Source organism: Kryptolebias marmoratus, linkage group LG2 (genome assembly GCF_001649575.2).
Source record: "Kryptolebias marmoratus isolate JLee-2015 linkage group LG2, ASM164957v2, whole genome shotgun sequence".
Taxonomy (NCBI): Eukaryota; Metazoa; Chordata; class Actinopteri; order Cyprinodontiformes; family Rivulidae; genus Kryptolebias; species Kryptolebias marmoratus.
This window is the reverse complement of record NC_051431.1, coordinates 9,751,899-9,775,723: the sequence shown is the minus strand read 5'-3', so window position 1 is coordinate 9,775,723 and position 23,825 is coordinate 9,751,899. Positions and strand designations below refer to the sequence as shown.

General features: G+C 37.5%; 1 protein-coding gene across 5 annotated transcripts in view; it reads right to left on the bottom strand.

The window, feature by feature from the left end:
• The window catches only part of plch1 (phospholipase C, eta 1), a 73,300-nt gene that overhangs the window by 5,265 nt on the left and 44,210 nt on the right, over positions 1–23,825 (bottom strand). For 4 of the 5 annotated variants that reach the window (XM_017437215.3, XM_037974369.1, XM_017437216.3 and 1 more), the window contains 15 exons: positions 21,599–21,802; positions 20,207–20,327; positions 16,775–16,946; positions 13,961–14,068; positions 10,268–10,423; positions 9,480–9,542; positions 7,494–7,588; positions 5,677–5,774; positions 5,398–5,577; positions 3,699–3,806; positions 2,562–2,686; positions 2,282–2,366; positions 1,581–1,727; positions 439–518; positions 227–286 (listed from right to left, as the gene is read on the bottom strand). In XM_017437215.3, coding sequence (XP_017292704.1) covers positions 227–286; positions 439–518; positions 1,581–1,727; positions 2,282–2,366; positions 2,562–2,686; positions 3,699–3,806; positions 5,398–5,577; positions 5,677–5,774; positions 7,494–7,588; positions 9,480–9,542; positions 10,268–10,423; positions 13,961–14,068; positions 16,775–16,946; positions 20,207–20,327; positions 21,599–21,802 — 1,802 coding nt within the window. The remainder of the gene's footprint in view (positions 1–226; positions 287–438; positions 519–1,580; positions 1,728–2,281; positions 2,367–2,561; positions 2,687–3,698; positions 3,807–5,397; positions 5,578–5,676; positions 5,775–7,493; positions 7,589–9,479; positions 9,543–10,267; positions 10,424–13,960; positions 14,069–16,774; positions 16,947–20,206; positions 20,328–21,598; positions 21,803–23,825) is intronic. The other variant, XM_037974364.1, reaches the window with a different exon arrangement.

Here is a 23,825-nt window from a genome sequence, read left to right as displayed (position 1 = left end):
CTGTTGTTCCTTTGTGCATACATGCTTTAACTGTTTTGTTAAGCTCTACACAAAAATAAAAATGAGCATAAAAAATATCAATATCAGTATCTTTGCAAGAAATCTGTATGACTTTATTTCAGCCACAAACACATCTCAAAAGGTACGGCTGGACACAGACTGCACATCTGCAGCATGCATTGTCTTTTCATGCAGCACAACAGAGAGCCCAGGGTCTCAGTTATACCTTGTTAGCTCCTAAAAAGTGCATTATGGTAAAGCTGGGATTCAGGACAAGAGGGCTCCACTAGGGAGACAAAGACAGAAAGGAGCAGAGCCTTAGTAGTCTGATGTGTGGAGAGAAACACATTTTCTGTTTATCTCCACAGTATAATCTCTGCTGACAAAAGAGGCTAATGGTCGAATGCTACAGAAAAACACCAGGGCTGGAGCACTTACCTTCCCATAGACATCGTGCACTGAGACGTGCACAAAGATGGAAGCTTCAGTCAGTCCCTCCAAGTAAACATGTCTGTAACCTGTTGTTAAAAGATGAAGGGGGAAAGAGTTTGAGCTGGAATCTGAGCTGAAGAAAGCTGCCATCAGACTGTTGGTTGTGTAGTGGCTGCCTCACAAGGGGAATTTTGGGTCAGCTCAAATAAATAAGTAAAACTCTCTGCAAAAACTACTGTTGCTTTATGACACAAATCAGTCAAATCATGATTCACAGAATAATGTGCCCCAAAGCTGCGGTACTGTCTGAGTCAGAAGCAAAATTATGCACTAAAACATAAACCTGAATATTTGTGTTAAATGGTGGTAATACTATTGCGAGAACTGGTACCACTATTTAACACAAATACTATAGTTCTACTGTTTGACATGATTATTTAGACATTTAGAAATTTAAAATCATAATTCAGATCTTTTGAAGTGTGGTTTTGTGGAAAAGTTTTGCAAAAATTAAGATTTTACTTGTTGTAAATATCTTTTTGAACAAGCTCCACTTGAAGAAAGAGTTCAATTCTGACTGGATTAATAAATTAATAACTAGTCCGAGCGACAATGGGATTACTGTCTTCTTAAATCTCTAATTTCAAAAATTTCACAGCAGTTCATGCAAAGACTATTTTAAAACCTTTTACATTCCTTCAATTTTACTATGCAGTTATTTGCATAGATTTTATAGTTATTTGCAAGCACAAATAGCAGCAACAGTTAACTGTAGCACTTCCAGTGCAGCACGGGTTCCACTCACTTCCAGTAGGAATTTTATATTTCTGCTAGAATGACTGTGAATTGTAAAAATGGCTGCAATGTCAAGGTTTCTACAACAGCAACTGAATGAGCTGCAATGAACTTTTGGAGTTTGGAGCTTTTTAAGGTGGCAGCAATCCACTTTGATCTTGCCTCTCTTTAGAATAACCATTAGCTCAGCAATCTGATATGAAATAACTTCTATTTATCCAAGTTGTGATTGTTCAAAGAGCTATCTTCAGCAGGGAAGATATTAATTGTTGATAACCTTTCCACATCACCCCACTCCAAAAGCTCTGAACTGTCTCTCATAAAAGCTGAAATCACAAGAATTCTGCACAAACCAGGCATCAGGCTACTGAAGGCAACAGTCCTTTGACCAATAAAGTCTCGCCCGATTGGGTCATGGTCCCAGACAAGGAAACGCACAAGTGCCAGCTCAGCCATGTGGAGTGTGAAGGACAGCGACTCCTCCCATACAGGATTAAAACCTGGGTGCAAAAAACAGAGGTATGTTAAATATATTTAGTGTTTATTGGTATTCTACTAGCCTGAAGTGCACCCTGCAAGATTTCCAGAAAAAACAGGGGAAAAAAAAAGAGTTGTTACTGAGTTGAATCAAATGATGTATTCTATTTCAGGGATCAATGATCTAATCCTATAATACTGTTGAGCCCTCAGGGCTGAATAACCTTTCCCAGCTGATAGTTTTGTCCTCCCCTGGTGGTTAACCCTCGTCTGTGGAGACATGTTAAGGGTCACACCAGCAGTTTATTACGTTCTGCTTCCTTGGGTTTCTAATTAATTCATCTGACTTTTGATCCTACCAGTGCTCCACAGCCCAGAGTAAAATGCAACATATGTAACTGACACTGTATTAACGAGAATCAGAATGTCCCTGGTCTTGGATTGTTGCTATTAATTCTAAATACTCTAAATAATAATTTAGGTGAGTAAAATTACATAATCAGGTGGTAATAATAAAGTCCTATTAAAACCATGTAAACAGTGATGTGATCTGGTTGTTTTCGTGTGTGTTTCTAACCATTGTCATCAACAACTCGTGTTTGTTCCTTGCAGCAGTCGACTGGCAAACCAATAATCTCCACTTCAACATATGGATCAATAATCTGTTAGAGAAGAGAGGACAAAAGAATGAATCCAAATTCAGCCATGACGCTGTTTTTATATGTGCTGTGAACAAACACGAACAATTCTGAGCCATCAAGTATAAAAGCGCAAATGTATGTGGAAACGTGTAAAAGACAGAGTGACAGATGGAGACTCTGAGAGCACTGTGTTTGTGTTTTGTTGTGTTGTTTTACCTCCCCACGGTCCCCCAGCATGGAGTCTGGTGGTTTCGGCAGCTGCTGTCCACTAATGATCTTGAGAATTAGCTGCTTCTTGGGGCAAGCTGGAAGTGGGTCATCACTGAATGGGTTGAATGAGCCTAGAGGGAGCAAAAAAACAGAACAGCAACTTTAATTAATGTCATCAGTTAATCCTAACTTCCAGGCTCTCTGTCACTGTTTCCTCACAGTGGACAGCATTGTCTACAAATCCTAATCAGGTCCTTACCTGGTCTTTAAGTGAATGCAGTTCATTTGATAACATTTGATATTTCGACACATCTTTTTAATCAAAACTAATTCCAAATACTCTTAATTAGCTGAGATCAAGAAAGAATTGTTACGTCAGATTGTTTTTTTGTTTTTTTTTTACCGGTCGGCTCATCTGGAGCATGCAGATGTGTGTCATGATATCATGAAGGAAAAGAAACATCAGTAATGAAACACTGCTTGACAAAAGCTTATCATCTGCTACCTTGCATGCCAAAACAACTTGTGTGCTCAGAGTATGTGTTGTGGATTACTCTCAGCTACTTTCAGCTACAAATTTTTGCTCAATATCTATAATATTGACAGAATTGTAGCTATTTTTGTGTTTTCTAAGGTCAGTTGACTGTAGTGACCTTGTTAAATTGGGTTGACTACAAATGGTAATCAGTTGTCGATGGGCATCCAATTATTACTTTGTGAGAGTTTTATTAATATACATCTAATGGTTCATGGGAAATCTTGCTGAAAGACAGACAGGCATTTGCATAATTGCCTGTCGACATAAAAGACAGGAGATTGAAAGAGGTACACGCCACCTCACTCTATTAGCATGTGAAATGTTAAGTTAAGAACAGCACTATTAGGAACATAACAGACCAAAAAATAGCTTGTTTGAAACACACTTCTGCAAATACATTTGCTTCTCTTTCATTTAGATTTTTCTTTGTGCATCCCTAAGATTTAAAATGTTTTGAAAATCCAGATTTTTTTCTGCATTACAGTAACTTTATACCTGGTGTAAAAGAAATATCAGTATTTCATTGGTCAAACAACAAAGCTGAAGAATAATTTCCACATCATTGTGTATGTTTCCCTGTTTGTGTATTTTGTTAGATTGTGTACCTTTACACATGGGAGGCGGCTTCAGGACGTAACCAATTCCCCCGTTCACCATGAACTTGGCTCTGTTGAGCTGCATCATCCGCCCCTCCGTCTGATAGTTTAGTGCCACTAAAAAAGAAAATTAAAAAAATCACAAACAAAAATTTCATTAGTTACTCAATACCAAATTAAAATTATGGGGTCACATTAAGTTCTGGGAAATAGAAAATAAAAAACTTACTGAGAAACCTGACTTGGACTAGCCTTTCAAAAAAAGAAAAAGAAAGAAAAACTACCCGTGGCAAGATTTTGCTGAATCTAGTTTTTACCTACCCTCAAGTCTCATTAGATGAAAATATTTTCTGCAACTTAAGCATGAAAAGTCTGACTCAGAATCTTTTTAAAGTAAAACTCAAACAAGCCTTAAAACTTAAAAACAAAACACATCTTAACTATTCTAATGCATTTAGAAAACACATTTGTGTAAAGTTTAAATATAACTTTTGACCATTATGCTTAGAAAAAAAAAAAACAATGAATCGAATGAAAACCACAACCACACGTCCTTTTCTTTAAGAGTTTGGTTGTGTTCATTTTGCTTTTAACCTGTGATGCAGCTGGAATGCAGAACATTTTAATAAGTAAAAATGATTTCAACTGCAAGTAAAAATAACTACAAAGAATGACTTCTTAAAGACATCTTAAAATCTACACTGGCGAAGCCCTGAAGGCAAAAACAAATTTTGCAAAAGTTTTTATTGTCTCTAAAACTAAACAGATTGGAAGTTACTAAAAGAGATGTGGAAGCAAAACAGAGCAACTGACAACTTTTTGCAGAAAAAAGACTCAAGGTAAAAAATAAACCTCGAAACAAGAAATAGTTTAAATATAACTTTTGACCATTATGCTTGGAGGAAAAAAAACAACAAATTGAATGAAAACCACAACTACACGTTGAGTTGAGAACAAATGAGTTTGAGAACATTTGCTTTAGGTGTTTTATTGTTTTATAGTTGAATTATTATGGAATCTGTGAACTGGTCAATGACTTTTCAGCTTCACTTTCTGTGTTATTTTATAGATTTGTCAGTATTTTCCTTCAGTGTGTTTGTTTCTTTCTCTACATTTCCTTGTTCCACCAGTCCCTGTTCCTGGTTGTGTATTCATGTATACATCCCCTCAGGGTCTTTCTGTCTATATTTTTTGTCTTTCCTTCACACCTGGTTTCAGTTTGTAATCACCTCACCTTCGTTGCTGACCTCATTATACATCCGTTTTGTCTTGCCTAAGTTTTTGTTCTCTTTTCCTTGCTTGCTGCCTTATGAATATGAATTTTGTTCAGGGCTACCTGCCACTGCAGCGCTGTTTGTTTAGATGAAAAGTGTAAAACTGAACCACACCTACATATTTGTGAAACGTGATTCTGGGTAAGGGTTTTCATGTCAACACACAAACACACACACAAGGAAAACATGTCACCTTTAAATTAAAAATTGTAGAAATTGTGTATATTTTACCCACTGAGGTAATCACAAAATAAGAAAATTACCGTAGATACCCAAAGATTTGGATGCCATCAAATTAAAAAATGTGAAATGCCACGTGAAGGTCAAGGATAAGATTGTGCAGAAAGTGTCAGCTAATATCTGACAGGTGACACTTGACTAAATCGAGACGAGTCTTTATTAAGAGTTTTCAGTGACAGACCGACGTGTCTTACCCAGCTGACAACCCACGTTCCAGTAAAACTGAGGGTTAAAATTAGACGAGTCGATGCGATAGGCTGAGGGATAAATCCGTGACAGCTGCCTCTGGTTAAAAGCCAGGAACTGCTCAGCCCTGTGATTGACCAGAGATTGTGCTCTGGTCTCGCTGAATGACAAAACGTCACCTGGAGTACCTGGAAAAAGACAAAACAATTCACGAGATTAGGGCTAAAAAAAAAAAAATATCCGTGAGTGAATATCCATGCCTGTGTGCGTCAGTTTTGGCATTTCACCTTCATTTAAGCACTCCTGAGAGGCAACAGAATTGGTGAACACCACCAAGTTCGACAAATCCCTGCTTAACTTCATCGTCTTCCTCTTCCTTCCACCCCTAAAATGATGCAGAGAAAGGACACAGGAGCTACAGTGAGGTCAGGTAAAGGTGCATCGGGCAAGTTGAGTAAAAATATGAGATCTGCACACACTCATTGACCTATTTGCAGAGAAAAAAAAACATGGCAGGAAAGAGAGGATTGTCCATCAGAGGCAGCTTGCAATCCACAGGAAGGAGCATCAAAGGTAAAAAGCTTAAGTGGGACCAGAGCAACACTCACACACTCACGCACTGATACACCTACACGTCGTGCACACAGTTTCACACAGAGATAGTCGGTCACATTGCAGGAACTGCTTGCAGGAATCTGTATTGTGACGATCCCTGAGGGGACGCATATATGAATACACAACCAGGAACAGGGGCTGGAAGCACAAGGAGATCTGAAGGGAAAATAACAAAGCTCGATAACCACGCTTTGTTTTGCCAAATACTCACTCATACAGAAATAGGGTTAAAAGGAAAATATGAAAACATTGTATGTAAAAGAAAAAACACAAAATACAGTAATGTGAATTTTATATCAATCCAGTGTTATAGTTCTCTGTATTTTCTAATTTACAATTTAACCGTTCATCTCAGTGGCATAAAAACATTTAATTTACTTCACTATATTTAAAAAGAAATGCATTTTTGTCATACTTATAACAAAAACAGATTAGGATGCACGATACGGGTGCAGATTAAGGCCCTATAAAGGGGTTTAAATTGATTTCAAGTCAAATCTGTATAACATTTGAGTGTTGTTTACATGTATAAGTGGCTAAAAGTAAAAATAAAGCATCCTTTGAAGGAATGCATATCACCCGCTGCTGTTTGTGCGAGTGTTTTAGACTAAGATCATTCTGCGTTGAGAAATGATGGAGTTATTTTGGTCAAACGTTGAAAATAATGTTAAGCGCAGTCTGGTGCAAATACACGTGATCTTGTATTGTGATCTGTTAGTACTTGGTGTATGTAAATGACTGTCAGCTGCTACCAAACCAAATGTCAGCTCAGTATTTGTAAAACAGACTGAGTAATAACCATTTCTTTGTGTAGGCTGAGATCCATTAGCTGCGATGTCTATCTTGAAACGGGTTGCCTCCAAAAGTTAATAAATTGTAGATGTACATCCAGTTATTACTTTCTGAGTTTCATTAAAATCCAATCAGTGATGAGATATTTTGTAAAAACAAAGACTGATATTTACACAAAACCTTTACTAGAAAATATTTCTTATAATTATAAGAAATTGGCTTATATTTTTAAAATGAGCTCCATTATCTACATTTGAAGATTTAAAATAACAGAAGCTCTGTAAGAAATTAAAATTAATTGAATCTTATCTTTGACCATAATTTAATAACCTTGCCGTCCAACAATCATCTATCCAGGGTTTTGGTCTTTGTAAAACGTCAGAAATTTACTTCCAACAGTAAAAATGGTTTTAAAACAGACATGAAGGTAAACGTAATCCCACACGTTTCATAGGAGAACTTATGGCTTTTAAATTAAACAAGCAGAAATTGAAAACATTTCTCTCCCTTTCTGTAGTTTCAACTCTGACCTTTGACCCCATCCTTCTACCTCTCGCACACGTGTATGTTATATGACGGCTGAAGGCGTTTTAGTGGTTTCAACAGCGCCACTGAGGACTTGGATTGTTTTGTGCTCGCCGCAGCCATCAAACCTGTCAGCTGTCAGTGACTGGCGGTGTTGCGGTTCAAAGGTCACCTGTTGAACTGTCCTCCAGCCTCCCTCCCAGACCTCTCCTGGACTTCTTCCTCCTTGTCGACGGTTTGACACGACAGCCTTGATTTGGAGTGCCTCTGGACAAGGAAGCACGTGGAAAACATTAAACAAATACACACGTTTACAGAGCACAAAGTTATTTTCTGCTCCATATCTTTGCCTCAAGGTAAATTTCCTAGAAAATGTGCTAAATATACGACTTATCATATGTGATGCCGCCTCCTCATTCCAAACACAACAATTCTCTAGTAGCCAGAGGATTTTATCGGTGTCTCTCTCTATGTGCAGAGGTTCAATCAAAGTGCTGTTTTGTAGTATCAGTTTATGTGGGTGCATATGCAGGAATGTGGGTGTTTGAGGTGTTACGTACATATATATATGTATATACACGCACACGCATATGCACACACACACATAAATAATTATAACAAGATTGTTGTTGGGTTTTTTTTCGAAAAGAGCTAAATTGCTTCTGAGAAGTGGATGAAGTTTTAGTAATAATTACAGGGTTTAAGCTGCCTACCAACACAATGCATTCATTCTTGCATGCACATTTATATACATAATACACACACACACACACACAGCCACTCGTACACACGTACGAGGGTGAATTATGTGCAGAGGGAGGCATGAAAGATTGAAGAGGAGATATGAGTGGGTAAACGCAGGCGGGAAAAAAGAAGGAAAGTAAAACTGAGGGAACGGTAAACTATGGTAATAGTCATGGTGGATGAGCAGTGGAAAAAATAACTATAAAAAAATTTAAATTAAACTAGTATTTCATGCCAAAGATTTAAACTAAGATCATCTTGCTGACAAATGACTTGTTATAGCAATATGGTGATCTCTCAGCGTCTGTACGAGTCACCCCAACTCACTCTTAGCAACTATCACATTGGACTTCAGCTCAATGTCTGTAAAATTGACAGATAAAGGAATTGTTGTGTTTGTGGCAGCCATATTGAATTTGACTATAGAATTTAATCAAATATGTAACCAATTATCTGAGCGTTTTATTTAAATCCATCCAGTGGTTCATGAGATTTTTTCCTAACAGACAGACAGAGATGACCACAGCAGTTGATGCCAAAGTTTGGATCAAGGATTTTGTTTGATCTGTTTTTGCTTGGAGCATGGGTTGGGGTTGAGTTTCAGCTACAACCACACCAAATTTTAGCTCCATATCTGTAAAATTGACTGAGTTGTTGCCGTCATTGTGTTTTTTGCAGATGTATATTAGATAACTATGTTTTAAAATGTTTCATTAAATTCCATCTAGTGGTTCATGACATTTTTTTGCCACACACACACACACAGATAATTACATCATTGCCATGATAACAACAGAGATGTTAGAGTTATGATAGTGAGAACCGTGTAAAACCTTAGGCTGCCTCTGAAAATCAATACAATTCAAACTAGAGAAATTGCATTTACTGTGAAAATGCAGTCTTTGAATGACTTTGCTGAAATTTGTTGAAGAAGCTGAAACTTGCTAAAGCCAAAAAGCAGAACACTAGATAAAAGATAAAATGAGCAGAACGCTAACTAAAAGTAAAAGGAAGAATACAAAAAAAGAGTGATTATGCTGAAACAGGGTTCAAAAACGGCTAGGTTTTTTTGTTTGAAGGAACTGCGGAGATTACATATTTCTATGGAAAAAAGTTTTGTAAATAATGTTTAATATTTTGAAAAGTATAAAAGTTGCAAAAACCAAAAGAATGAGCTCAACATTTTTGATGTATGGGCGGCAAAAAAAGCACAAAGTATGCAGAAACAGTTATATTGGAAAAAAAAAAAATATATATACCAGCATTCACACAATAAAACTAACTTTTCATAAAGAGTATCTGATAAAAAGGACGGTGTAAGTTCTCCAATATTGCTGTCTGCAGCAAAAAAAATGAATTCTTGCTTCTTTGCCTGAAGCAGAACAAATAGATGAAAAGAATTTTAACTTCTTACCTTCTGTTTGAGCGTTGTGATAAGAGATCTGCTGTGGGATTTCTTCAGAACCCTGTTGGAGCTCTAGAGGAAAAGAGAACAGACTCAAAGACTTTTCATATTTGGGTTTGGGTGTGTTTGCTTTCATTAATATGTGGGATTATATAGAGTATGATGTAAAATACCAACAACACAAGCATGCAGTGAGTCATTTAAAGCTTAAAGCTCAGGAGCTTGAGGAGCCGCAGCTAACAGCAGTCAATAAAACATCACACAGCTGAAGAGAGCAGTGGGCGAGAAATCAGGAAAATAACAGTGAGGAGGAAGACTTGGAGAGACGAGGCTTTGGAGACAGAATGAGGTGAAGGGGATCACCAACAAAGAAGAACTAGATTAGTAAGAGTAGGAAACCCCTGGTGCTCCGTGCCAACTACGTGAAAATGGCTGTCAGAAAAGTGAAGCTTCTAAAAATAAACCGAGAGGCAAGCAGCAAAATTAAATATTAAGTAACATTGCAGATACTTTGTCGCTCTCCACTTTCGGCGTGTTGTGACACAGTGGATGCAGAAACCCAGCAGCCCCTTCAGGGTGGCCTGAAGAGCTGCTGTTTGGATCTGTTCTGTGGGTGTGCTCGACCTGCGAGTGCTGCAGGAACAACTTACTTACTTTATTCGCTTCATCTCTCTCCATGACTAAATCTGTGGCCTAGTTTCATCCCCTATTTATTTATTTTTTCCTTTCTCTTGCTCTCTAGATGAGTATTTCTCCCCGACACACACACAGCTCCGCACACAGCCTTGGGGTTGTACCTGCCGGAGGTTCTTCTGAAGGCCTTGGTGCGTCGCTCGGAGCAGCGCTCGGATGCTGAAGCTGTCACTGTCCTCCTTGTCTCCAATCCGAGACTCTTTCAGAAGAGAGTCCAGCTTCTTTCTGATGTGAGACTCCACTTGGTGGTGGCCGTTGCCCTTAAGGTGGAGGAAGGAGGTGAAAATGAGGACACTGCGTGATTTTTAACCCAAACCAACAAACTGTAGCAGCAAAACTTTATGAATCAAATCTGCACTACAACTGCTATTAGGGCTGTGCATTTCCAGTCTGTGATCAATAAGATACACACCACAATATACTGCAGACAATGCGATTATTAAAGATACATGAGCTGCAAAAACTTATATAATACAATTTAGGCTCTATTCACAAAATGATTCAACCATCAATCACAATACAGTATGAGTCAATATGAGTTTTGGTTTAACTTATTCAGATTCAATGCAATGCAACAAAGCAAAGGAGGGATCCAGTGCCAGTTATAATAAACTTATTTTTTTTAACCACCTAATAAAAACATGAGCATTCACAAACAGATCTTGTTTTAAAACAACACACTCTCATAAAACCAGATTCATAACTGACAAACAATGGACAAAAAATGAAAAGTTGTGCAAAATCAATAAAACTTCTGGGCAACGGATGTGTTTAGCACTTTTAGTAAGAAGTAAAATGTCTAAAACATAATTTAAGCTTTCTTTACAGGAATATCAGTTGATCCACATGATCAAAGTGAAGCACACTTTGTGTTTGTTGCTGGTTTTTTATCCATCTGTGCATGCATGGTTAAATTTTTAGTTCCATCCTGCAACATAAAAACAAATGTTGCAATCATTTATATAGTTTATATTTTAAATGTTTAAAAAAAAAACCTGAGATCAAATTTGACCCAAAAAAGACCAGTAATAAAAAAACGACCAGGCAATGAGTCCGGTTGAGTTTTATGTGTATTTAAGGACAGAACCTTATTTGGAACATTAACGTTGACTTTATCTGTTCCCCGATTCCTCCAGGGAATGTTTTTGTACATCAGTATTTTTCTGAGAAGATTACATCTGTTTAGATTTGATCAAAAAACATCATCTATCAGGCTGTGTCTGAAAGTCTAATCAGATATTAGATGATTGATGCATAAACCTTTCAGTTTCTTCAAACTTAAAAATGAATCGGCCCAGTCCGAGTAGCATCGAAAGTTGTTGGCCGGAACGATTGCGTTTGCAGATCTAATCACAAATCGTCTTTTCACTTGTGTAGTCTCAAACATGCAGAAAGAATCCATCTCATAATCTGCACGCTGAGCATGAGCTGTTGCCATCAGGCGAAAAAAAATTAGAGCCCTGCGATGTCAAATTGATCGATTAAGTATTCTTTTGTTCTCGTTCTGTGTTCTCAGTTGGCGTTTTAAACAGCAGCATGAAATAAGCAGGGTTTGCACAGCAGTGTGATGCAGCAACTTGTCTGATCCTCAAGGTTGTGTGTCTTGATATTGGTATTCGGATCACATAGCCCTAAATGGTTGCACTTATCATTTAAATGTGAATAGATGAAGCATTGTCCACTACTCCTACATTACATGCATGACTATGTCTTCATAGTCATGTGTGCTCCTGCAGCTGGGCAAGTTTGTCAGATTTTTCTTGTAATAGATTAGCATCATAAACATGAAGAGTAAAACAACACATATATAACAATGATTCTTACACCACTTAAGTCTCTGCTCTGCAAAAGGTATATCAGTCTATTAGTGAGATGTTAGCGGTGACTGCTGTGAAAGCATACTGGTTTAATGACTTTAATAGAAAACCTCCCAGTAATCTGCCAACATCCCTTTCAAAAATGGCAGTGATCATCTGCAGTGGCATCTGCGGCTTCGCGCCTCCAGCTAAAAGTGGAGAACCGGTGCCACATTTGCTCGCAAAACGAAAGCGTCTGGAAAACAACACGAGTGTTCTCCTGTTTTTAATTTGCTAAGCAGCTCTCTGGCTTTACTGTACCACAAAATATCAAAAACGATGACTGAAAATAATTAGAAAAAAAGAGCCGGGGACAAAGCTACATGTCTGAAGCATCCATTCTCTGTAAACCTAATCTATCACCGTGGTTATGTGCAGTTTAAACAAAAAACCTCAAAACTTCTTAATGCTGAGGTTGTTTTTTTTTTATCCGGAATCATTAGGCTTTGATAATCTTCAGCAATTACCATTAAAACATCCCGACCACAAACATAACGATCCATTTAATACTACAAGAATACCATTAAGATCGCATTAACTGACTCCTGTCGTGTTGTGGGTGTAGGTGGACACATACTGCTGCCTGAAAACTACAAAGACATATAAAGGAAAACTGCCCAGACAGGTTGTTTGACAAATGGCTTCACTGACTCCACTCTAAAAGAAAGACTCTCTCTGTAAGTGTGGCTGTTATTTGCTTTTCTCGACAATCTGATCTGCTGGGACCAAGGAGGAGGAGAAGTGTCAAGTGTGAAGTCATTTGGATGAGCAGTCCTTTTTTTTTTCCTGTTAGGCTTTCTCAAGAGTCAGAGGTGCATCAGCTAAATGCCTCTTCTTCTCCCCCTTCCGACTGGAACTCACATTGGCGTATTTTGCAATGCGGCAGCAGCAACCCTCTTAAACCGCAAACCGTTCTGCTTTTTAAATTTGTCTTTAATGCATATTTGTAGAGCTTTTTGGATTTCCTATAAATTTTCCAAGACGATTTAGGTATCCTCCTGCAGCAGCTTTCAAACAAATATGTAGGTGAAGTTGTCTTTAATTTTTCATGATTCTGCTTTTTCAGGCAGAACAAGCTGTCTTTTTTTTCCCCCTCAAAACAGCAGTACTGCAGGAGCGCGTTAACGGTGCTTCTCAATGTCTTTATAGGTGTCTCTGGTTTATCACAGAGATGCAAACTACCTTTTCAAGCAGGTTTCCTCTTAGTTTTGTAGCTTCATGACAGAGGAATAAAATCTAAATGTAAAACAAGCAATCCTTAAAAGAAAAGTCAGTGTTCCCTTTCTTAATTGCTTGGTCTGTTCTCTGCTGTCAAACTTCAGGTCTTCATTGGATCCACATCAAAAATAAATAAAAATGTACAAGATAGATAAATTTTTGCACATAGAATTTTTTTAATGAAATAGAAACTGAAGTATTTAGATAAAATCTCATAGCATTCATTGAAAGAATGCGTACCGGCCACCACCTTTCATGCCAAAGATTTAGCATTCTCATTAATTCTCACACTGAGAATTAATGTAGTTATAGCCGTTTGGTCAAATCTTAAAAATTACGTTAAGCACAATTGTGTGTGATTTTGCAAGACGTCAAGCTCAGACTACATATTGTAAATGACTCACAGCTACTACCACATCAAAATTTAGCTCAATATCTGTCCAACTGGCTGAGCTAGAGCAATTTTTGAGCTTTTGAAGGTCAGTTGGATGCGGCACCCATCTTGAATTGGGTTGACTCTAAAAGTGAATGATTATCTTTTCCGTCTAGCGATTCATGAAACTTTTGCCGCAGGATTTCTTTTCTCTTTTATTTAATGAAAGTGCAATCTTTAATTTTCTTTCTAATCTTTAACCTAACAATAAATCCACACGCATGCCTGTGTAGAGGTAACTTTGGTGTTCGTGCACACTCTACATCTACAGCTGTACTCGTCTTGCTTACATTACTGCTTTTGAGTTTGAAGTCTTCCTCAATTTCATCAGCGCTGTCATCATCCGACACCTCCCCCTCCTCAGCATCGGCAGACAAATAGGCAGGCAGGCGCTTCCCCTGGACAGAGAAAACAGACAGAGATGGAGGAAAATCAACAATCAGAAACTATGCATGTGTGGTAAGTGCATCTCTTTGATACGTATGGAACTTCATATCAAAGATGACCCAAAAATAACGCATCACAGTTGATTATGTTTGACTGAAAAAATGTTCATAGAAAATAAATATTTAAAACCTTTCTGTAGTTTTTTTTTTTTACCAGGATTAACAGGGTAAAAAGACATTTCTGACACTTTTAAGCACAGAAGAGGACGCCGAATTCTCAGTCTTAAAAACACACACAGCAGCAGATTCCCGGAGAAACTCCCTAAGAAGCTCTTCCAGTGCGCTGAAAGCCCATTAGTGAACCATTCTCCAAGTGTGAGTGGGAGTGGAGGTTTTCTAAGCAGCTTCTTCTAATAAAAATCCGAGGCTCAAAGCTTCCTGCAGCACATGGAGTCTCTCCCTGGTTGACATCGCTGCCCCCTCTTCAACCACTGCCCCTGAGCAGTCTGTCGCTCTTCTTTCTTTATGTGATTGTCAAAAACCTTTGTGAAATATCTCTGTATTGTGCACTCTCTGGTCTGCTGGGAGAAACGGAAAGGTGAAAGGCTTTCAGGAGTATAAAAAAAGTGGGAGGAATAAAGGGCCTTTATAGAAAATCAATAATGCTTTTTGAATTTGTAGATGTCTCACTGACAAGGGACAGAGTCAAGGATCCTACAGCATGGTCTTCCTTCACACAACAGGTGAAGATGATTGTATTTGGCTGTACAACAAAAAACCAAACTGATACTTCTTATAGGAAGGTGTCTGAATGTCTTCTTTTAAAATCATGCCAAATATGATTGACAGATCGCATTTCACAGGACCTGCTTGGCCCTTAGAGTGCAGCAGGTGGTACAAAAAGATAAGCATGGAAGATTTTGACATTGCAATTCTGTAGGACAAGCAACCATAAAAATGCTACATCTTAAATGCAGCACGCTGCTCAGGAGTGTCGTGTGATGCCTACAAAGGAGTTTCATATTGCAGAAGGAAGTACACCCTCGCTTTATGGCATTTCTTCGTAGAGGTTGTTTTTTTTTTACCTTTTGCAGTGTTGTTACAGTTTATGGAATAAAAAGAAAATCTACAGTATGTTTCAGATATTAGTAAAATGTCACCCTTATACAGAAAACTTAGCTTTAGAAGGTCTACCAGCCACCACCCTAAAAGAATAGCAAAGTCTGTTAAAAGGTGATGAACAAATAACATCTTACCTGTTGCAGATACCTCTTTGAACAACCTCAGTTTGGAGAAACAGAGTTTATTTCTGGCCATACTGATGAGCTAACAGGTGGGATTGGGACCAAAGTGGATTGCTGCCATCTTAAAACAACTCCAAGCTTAAAGATTTTAAAGCCGTTCATGTAAATGTTATTTTAGAAACCTTTACATAATAGTCAGTTTTGCATTATACAACTGTTCCTGCAGAAATATTATGCTGATCTTGCTGAAACCGCCCAAGACTGTGACGAAAGTGTTAACACTTTCATCAAAAAAACAAAGAATTTTATGTAATTGTTTATAACCTATATAAAAAAACAGATTTCAAAAGATATGAACTATCTTTTTAAGCTTTCCTTTATGTGATGCAAATATAAATTCAAGAAAAAAATGTGTTTGACTCATACACCAATCCAATAAGCTTAACAGGAAATCTGATCTGAGGTAAAACTGTACAAAGAACAGAGATATGTTCTTTTCAGTACGGAGGACTGAAACTGCCAAAATAAAGTCATATTTGCCAAAAACTCTTCCTTTTATTTTTATTTATTTATTTGTTGGCGCAATAATTTCATCGAACCATTTATTTATTTCTGTATTTATTTAGTTTTATTTTGACAGCCTCAGTTCTCCAAACCACAGAACCAAGTTGTCGTTGAAAGATTTCCAGAACTTGTTCAAATGAACCAAAGTAAAAGCAAACTTTCCAAAAAAACCTGCCAACAGTCTGTAATCCTGCACCTTCGAAGCAAATTATCAGATGGTAGGTTTGTTTCCTATGGGTTTTAAAAAGCATTATATGTGATATGTTCTGAAATTTAAAGTCAAATTTAAAAAAACAGATTGTTTGTATCATTCAATTAGAACAAAGTGGAAGATCTGACCAAAAACATATGTATATATATATATATATATATATATTGTAAATTTTACCATATAATTTTAACCAAGTTTACTCATTCTTTTATGCTTTAGTTCTTATGTTTACTCGAAGTAATAATTTAAATAAATGAAAATACCAGCCCCAAATGAGTCACCAGTCAGTTTGAGTTTGCACTGTGCTTCCTGCAAAGTATTTGAGCCAACAATCTGTCACCGAGATAACTTGCAGCCATCCTTCCCTTCCTCCCTCCCACTCCATCCATGATTAAAACAATGACCTACTTTTATCCACTTATACTTTTCCTTCTCTTCATCTCTGTTTGGGAACAAGTAGCCTCGCAGTGTCGTCCCCTCCCCCTCCCCACTCTTAGTCACAGAGCACATGAAGTCAAATATTGACAGATAATGAGCACTTTTCTTTCCTGCCTGCAGTGAGAACAGGGAGCTGGGGAGGTGGGGGTGAAGCGGATGCTTTTATTCACAAGTACAGTAAGTGCTGAGTTGTGTTTTCATCTGAAAAGGTATTAATTTGAAACGCAGACTCTCAGACTCTATCGAGTGATGTCTTCTTACTTTGATGAGAATCTTTCCTTGTAGGCTCTGGGGACTGGGTAACGTTTTGGAGCCTCTGCTCAGCACATCTCCCACGTCCAGTTTGTCTCCGAAGATTTCTCGCAGGTACTGGGCGATCTTCTTCTGCTGCTGGATGTTGCAGTGGTTCTCGATGGAGAGAATCACTGGGAATCTTAAATAAAAAATAAAATAACATAAATGTAAAAAGGATTAATAGAGACAGGTTATGATAAATTTCATTACATTGTGAAGAAGCAGAAATCTTGTCTGAAAAGTACCTAATGGGCTTTGATGGGAATGATCTGTTGATATAATTCTTAGTCATCATCACACCTTGTTGAAGGCAAAAGGGCGATAGTGTTTTTGCTCATGTCTGTCCATGTGTAAGTTTGTCTTAACTAAACAGATTTTATTGGAACTGTCAGAGCAGAATCACTGGATGTACATCTACAATTGATTACCATTTGGATTTACCCCAATTCAAGATGGCTGCCACAGCTAATTGGCCTGAGCTAACATAGAAATGGTTATAACTCAGTTAGTTTTACAAATATTGAGCTAAAATTTGGTGAGATGTTAGCTGAGAGTCATCTCCAACTCATACTCTAAGTGCTAACTGATTACTCAAGACCTGTTTTTACCGTCCGGTGGGCTTTGGGTCAAATTGACCCGACATTCCAAGGGCCTCTCTCTCTCTCTCTCTCTCTCTCTCTCTCTCTCTCTCTCTCTCTCTCTCTCTCTCTCCCTCTCTCTCTCTCTCTCTCTCTTTCTCTCTTTCTCTCTCTTTCTCCAGGAGGGTTAAAACATTAACTCTGTGAAACTTTCAGAAAGTAATCATTGATCATCTTAAACTTATAACATTTGGAATCAGCCCAATTCAAGATGGCTGCCACAGCCAATTGACCTCAGGAGACACAAAAATGCCTGTAAGTCAGTTAGTTTTAAAGATACTGAACTAAATTTGGTCTGGCAGTAGCTAGTAGCAGAGTTAGATGGAGGAGAATGACCCCCTGAAAAGGGAACCGCCGAAAGAAAAAGAAGCAGCTGAGAGTCGTTTGCCAACATTTACTCTTAGCACAAACATATCTTATAAGATCTCATGGTTTTCATAAGATTGTGCATAAAGTCACTTGCAAGGTTTGACCAAAACGGCTAAAACTCTAGTCTCAACATCGGACGGTTTTCACGTAAAACTCTGGCACGAAAGGCGGCAGGCGATACGCATTCCTTCAAGGACTGCTGGGCCTTTGATCCTTTAAGGTGTTTTTGGATTTCTCTCTTCATCTCGTGTCATGTCTGTTTCTGTTCTCATTTAGAAAAGCAGAAATGACTTGTGGCCACACAGCAGCACTGCTCAAATGCCAGGTTTGTCAGACTGACAGCTTTCCCTCGGGGGACACAACCCCAGTCGCACCTCTGATCTCTGAAACACACATTGAGATGCACAGCGACGCATGCACTTTTACTCACACACACACACATGAGTGCTCTCCCCCCCCCCCCAAAAAAAAAAAAAAAAAACAATATTAGAAAGAGATTTAGTTGTGTCATTATGACAGGAAAATATCCAGTCACATCTTTCATGTGAAACTGTGAGGTGGCTTGATGTGTGTGTGAAAATGTGTGTGTGTGTGTGTGTGTGTGTGTGTGTGTGTGTGTGTGTGTTGTGAAAAAGTAGAGGATCACTACACTTCAGAAATGTTGCCTGGGGGTTATTAATCACATTAACAGGGAGCATGGAAGATTAAATATTAACTGAAAGTGTCGGAGGGAGCAGCAACAGGAGAGACAAAGAGGCACAAAATGTTCAGTTTATTAATCTGTTCTCCCTGTCAGCACGATTACAGATTACTAATTAATAAAGTATGAAGGTAAGAGTAAGTGAGTGTTTGCAGACATTTTCTAATTAGGGAATATGTTTTCTGTCAGGCATCAGTACTGAGAAATAAAAATTAGATTCATCGTGATTGTTGGTTAAAGCTTGTCTTTGGAAGAAAACCTATTTTAGAGTAAAAATAAAGAAATTCAAGTACCTGTTTGCAATGCTGAGCCTGAAAGGAACACTTATTTTAATTGCAAATCAGACACTGATTACAATGTCAAAAAAAGGGGGTTTTTTCTCTTTCCTTCATTGTGTTTTCTGTGCCAGAGTCCACAAAAAAATTGTTATTTTGTTCCGCAGAAGAAACTGTTCCTGAAATGTCAGGCACACTCCACACTTATTTGCATCAAAGAAAATCGGAAAAATTTTAACAAACATAATTTATATTTTTGCTAATGTTTTATTTTTAGGTATGTGTATTCTTCTATTATTATAAACAAACAGAAATTAAGCAAAGACATATGACTTTAATCTTATTTTAGTTCAATTCTCACCAAGCGTCCATCTGCATCAACACATTTTATTTAACCACATAAAAACTGACTCTAATCCAACAGTGTCTGTCGTTGAATAAAACAAATGGCTTCCTAACTCTTCCACTGCCGTCATCGGAAGCTGTGATGGCAGTTAGTGTGAGCCAATGTGACAGCAGGAAGCTGCATCTTTCACAACTTTGTTTGGGTCCTGTTGGACCCGGCAGAAACAATCAGTAACTCCTCGGGGAGCCAGAGGAAACTCTGCTCAGCAGATGGTTCAGTAATAGGTGCTAATTACTTTCAGGAATCACTCTTCTACAACCAAGAGAAATATAAATGTCTAACTTCTACTACTTTTTGTTAAACCTCTTACAGTAAACCATCATCACGTTTATCAATATTGCAAAACAGGAGGGTGAGAAATTGTACAAATTATAATTATAAGGTTGTTGCCCACACAGTCTTTTACAGAGTGAGCACCTTGTTTTCATATGACAGGCTCTCTGATATGGATGTTATGTTATGTTATGTTAAAGTGTTGCAGCTTTTTAGATGTTTGCCAGAAACAGGTTACTGGCAATGCACTAAATTTTGCATACTTAAATGAAAGTTTTACATAAAGTGTCTTATTTAAGTTTGGACATTCATCCTTTAATCTGAAGATCACTGGTTCAATCCCCCATCTTTCCTCATTCACTGGTGAATGTAACTGAATCTAAAATGTTAGCCTTAATGTTGTTGGGGTTTTTTTACATCTCTTACTCTTCAGACAGATGTTTCCTATAAAGATGTAAAATGAACTCCAACATAAGTATATAGATTAACATAATGTCTCAGCTTTTGGGAAAATATCAGCAATGGAATCAGTGATGAACAATAAAACTTTTCCTAAAGCAAACATAATGTAAAAATCCAATTATTCACAGTAAAACTAAAAAAAGCTAAATAAAATGAAGTTTTAATGGTGTGTTCGAATGCTCCATATTGTTAAGGGACAACGGAAGAACAAAGGTTTCCAAACTCATTCACTAAAATCTGCATGCAGCCACTCACTGGTTTAAAACAGGAACTCACTGGTTATTTACGAAGGCGTATTTGTTGATGGTCTCGATGACAGACTTGAAGGGTATCTTGGAGGTCAGAGTGTAGCCATGCTGGACCATCGGCTCTCCATCAGAACCATCCCAGCAATCAACTACAGGAAATAAGAAGTTTAAAAATGTGTTACAGAAATGTAAAATACGGTACTTTACAAAAGTTTTTAAACATGCCTCATTTTTTAAATATTTTGTTTCTTTTAAAGCAGTCTTGAACAATAGATTCTGAGACTTTCTGCAGGTCTTTCAGAGATTTTTTGTTGGACTTTTGCTGTGTTTTCACTAATTTTCTGTCTAGTCCTTATACCTGACCATGACAGGAGATTGCACAGTGCTTAAAAAAGTAAGGAAAGCGGACAAGGGGAGGACAAAAACAGCTGATAAACAATCTGTGAAAGTCTCATCTTTAAGAAATAAGAAAGCAATCTATTAAAAGACCTGACACAGTACCTGAGACTTGCAACATCCTTCAGGTAAAAATCTACTATCTGTCAACTTTACAGCTAACAGCACTTTGGTGATCACCTTGAGTCAAGCAATTATATTTGGGTTTTTTTTTTTTATTTGGTTCAAAAAATGGGAGCAAAATGTGTCTTTCTGAGAGGCTGCTGGTAACAAGAACAAATTTAAAGCTGGTTCTTTTCTAAATAGTCTGTTATGTGTTGATACAACAGTAGTTCATCCCTTGGATTAGGAGCCTTTTTAGGCCTGAATGAATCATATAGTCCAAATTAATTAAACAAATAAAACATTCCTCTGAAAATTGTCAGAAACTCTATTTATCAAAACCACTTTAAAAGATAACAAGAAAGCCTGGCTCTTTGGAAGCAAAATTTAAAGAAATGAGGAATGATTCAAGACTTTTGGACATATTTGTAAGTATATACTGGATGTATTTTTCTCATATGGAAATGCAACCTTTCTCTTGCGGTTAAAAATCAAAATAAAGAAATCAAAATACAATACGCATCTATTTTTGTCTGAGTTGTTGCAGCTTTGGGTCTGTTATTATTTGATTTTAACAAATTTTCCCACATCAAAATGGCTTTAACGCCACAAAAAATAACATCTTTTCTTATTTAGGGTCAGAGGATAAAAAAGAAAAATCATTCTATTGCAATAAAAGTGTTGTTTTCACAGCAGACATATTGATTAGTCACAGTGGGAGAAACCCAGGGTATTGGTAATAACTAGAATGATGATGTTCTGTTCTGTCAAATGTCCCACTGAGCCATGACACGTGAGACAGCACAAATTATACCCTGACAGAGCAGGACGTGGATGGAATAAAGACGTTTTAATTAATTATTTACCGCTGTTCTTGTTATTTCTTGCGTGTGTTTATATTTAAACATAGATCCGCGCGTACCTTCCACGCATCTGCAGCCGGACTGCAGCACCCAGGCATACATGTCGGTCTTGGAGTGGGACAGGAGCTGGTCTCCGGTCAGGTACGTGTTATGGGACGAGGCGATGAAGTAGTTGCACAGAGGCTGCTCCATGTCTTGGTTCAACTCGTGGTGCAGCGGGTTGAAAATGTCACAGGTCGGGCTGCGCATAAAACTCGTGAAACCTGAGAAAAAATAAAAAGTTTAAGAGAAGAACTCAAAGTTTAGCTGTTTGTTTTTATATTAAGCTCAGTGTTTTGGTTCATCTAGAAGAGACTCTTTTAGCCGTGCTTGATGTGATAATTGTCTGTCTGCCAGGCGGTAAACTCTCAACAACTATGAGACAGATTGCTGTGAAATTTTGATCAGACAATTTTTATTTTACTTCCACCGGATGAGTCCCGATGGTGCTGTTGATCCCCCGACTTTTAATCTTGATGTGTTTGGATTAAAGTCACGCATATTACCGTCATCAAAACAAACCGAGCACAAAAATCGACAGCAGGAGGATGAATTCTGACCACAATAATTTCCTGACAAACTTTCAAACACCGATAGCAGGTCAAGGTTTTAACCAATAAAATACTCATCGATTTAACACAAAGCATGGAGTAATTACCTTTTTTATGAGACTTTATGTGAATGTTCTGTTCAGGGCAAAAAGAAAATTAAAAACTAATATGTTAACATGAGCTGAAACCATGTAAGTATGGTAACAATAGTTAATGTCTGCACAAATAACAGAAATGTATTTATAAGTAAAATTTACTTTGGCCAATATTCTATCAATTTGTTTTTCAAGAGTGTAAATAGTTGAATGATTACCTTTTCAAAAAGTTTTTTTTGTAACTTTAGAAGACAAAATGTGACAACGTTTGCTCCTTTTTGTCACAGTCTGTGTTTATTCTTGAACTTTTATAAAAAGTATTTTTGAATCTCTTGGTTTGGTTTTACATTTTGGTTATTTTGTCATGTTCTTGAATTTTGTTCTTCTGCTGTAATTTGTTAACCTCTCCCTTTAATGTCCTGATGTACACTCAATAATCCAGGTAGAAAAATCCAACAAGCGTGAGTCAGAAGTACTTGACAAGAGGACCTGACTCAACGTTGTTTAATATTTTCTACCTAAAATTAGCTCCGAAACAATTCTCTTTCACTCTTTTCCTCGTGTTAAACTTGACAAAGGTAAAAGCCCAGACTTATAAATTAAAATGAGATCTCAGAAGGAAATTTGGATTACCTACCAGTCACTTCCCATTCATTGTCCAGATGTTTAATAAACTTTGTCATCCGTTCATTTTGATTTCTGGATCCAGTTACACCAACCGGTTTCTTATATCACCGTGTTCAACATGACCTCAATAATCAAAATCTCTTCTTTTGTTTCTGAGTTACAGTGTAAAATTACCAAAAACTGTTTTTGCAGAAAAAGTATGAAGTTTGTGATTCCACAATTAAGTTGATCTTTAATCTTTTGAATAAAAAAAACATCCTGGATTTATCTTTAAATAACTTTAAATAATTAGCAGATAAATTTTTGACTTTCAGCTAAAAGGTTGTTTTGTAGGGTCACTATTTTTTATCAAAAAAATCCTACCAATTAATCTCTAACTCCTAGTGAATCGTGTGCAAGATCTGGCTAGACATTGGGCAGATAAACATCTGTATGATAGCGAGCAGTTTGAAGCATAATGTGAACCTCCATCCAACCTCCTTAAATACAGCCGAACTCAATAACACTTAAAGGCCTGAAGAGGTATGAGAGGGGGAAAAACACTCTTGTAATATAATGAGGAGACACAGAAGCAGATTATGTGGAAAAATAAAGGTCTTTGGAGGTGAAATGGAAAAGAAAACAGAGGGAGTGAGTTTTATTTAACAGATGTTTCCAATCAGAATTCAGTAATCAGTTTAAATGTTATGAACTTTACACCATAAGACAGAACATGAACACCTCCTCCTGTAGTTTGAAAAGAAATTATAACACTGATGTAAAGTTTAGTGGACATTTCTGTCGTATAGGAACATGATCTAAGTGTGAACACATTTGATTCAGGGCTGTAGGGAAGATTTAAGGAATACGGCTTTGGTCAGCAACACACACACACACACAGGGTCAGCCTTCACGTCTCAAACAAAAAGATTAGTCTCAGTCCTCCTCCTCTCCATCTCCCCTCACCCAGCCCAGAAACAAAACTGACTATTGTC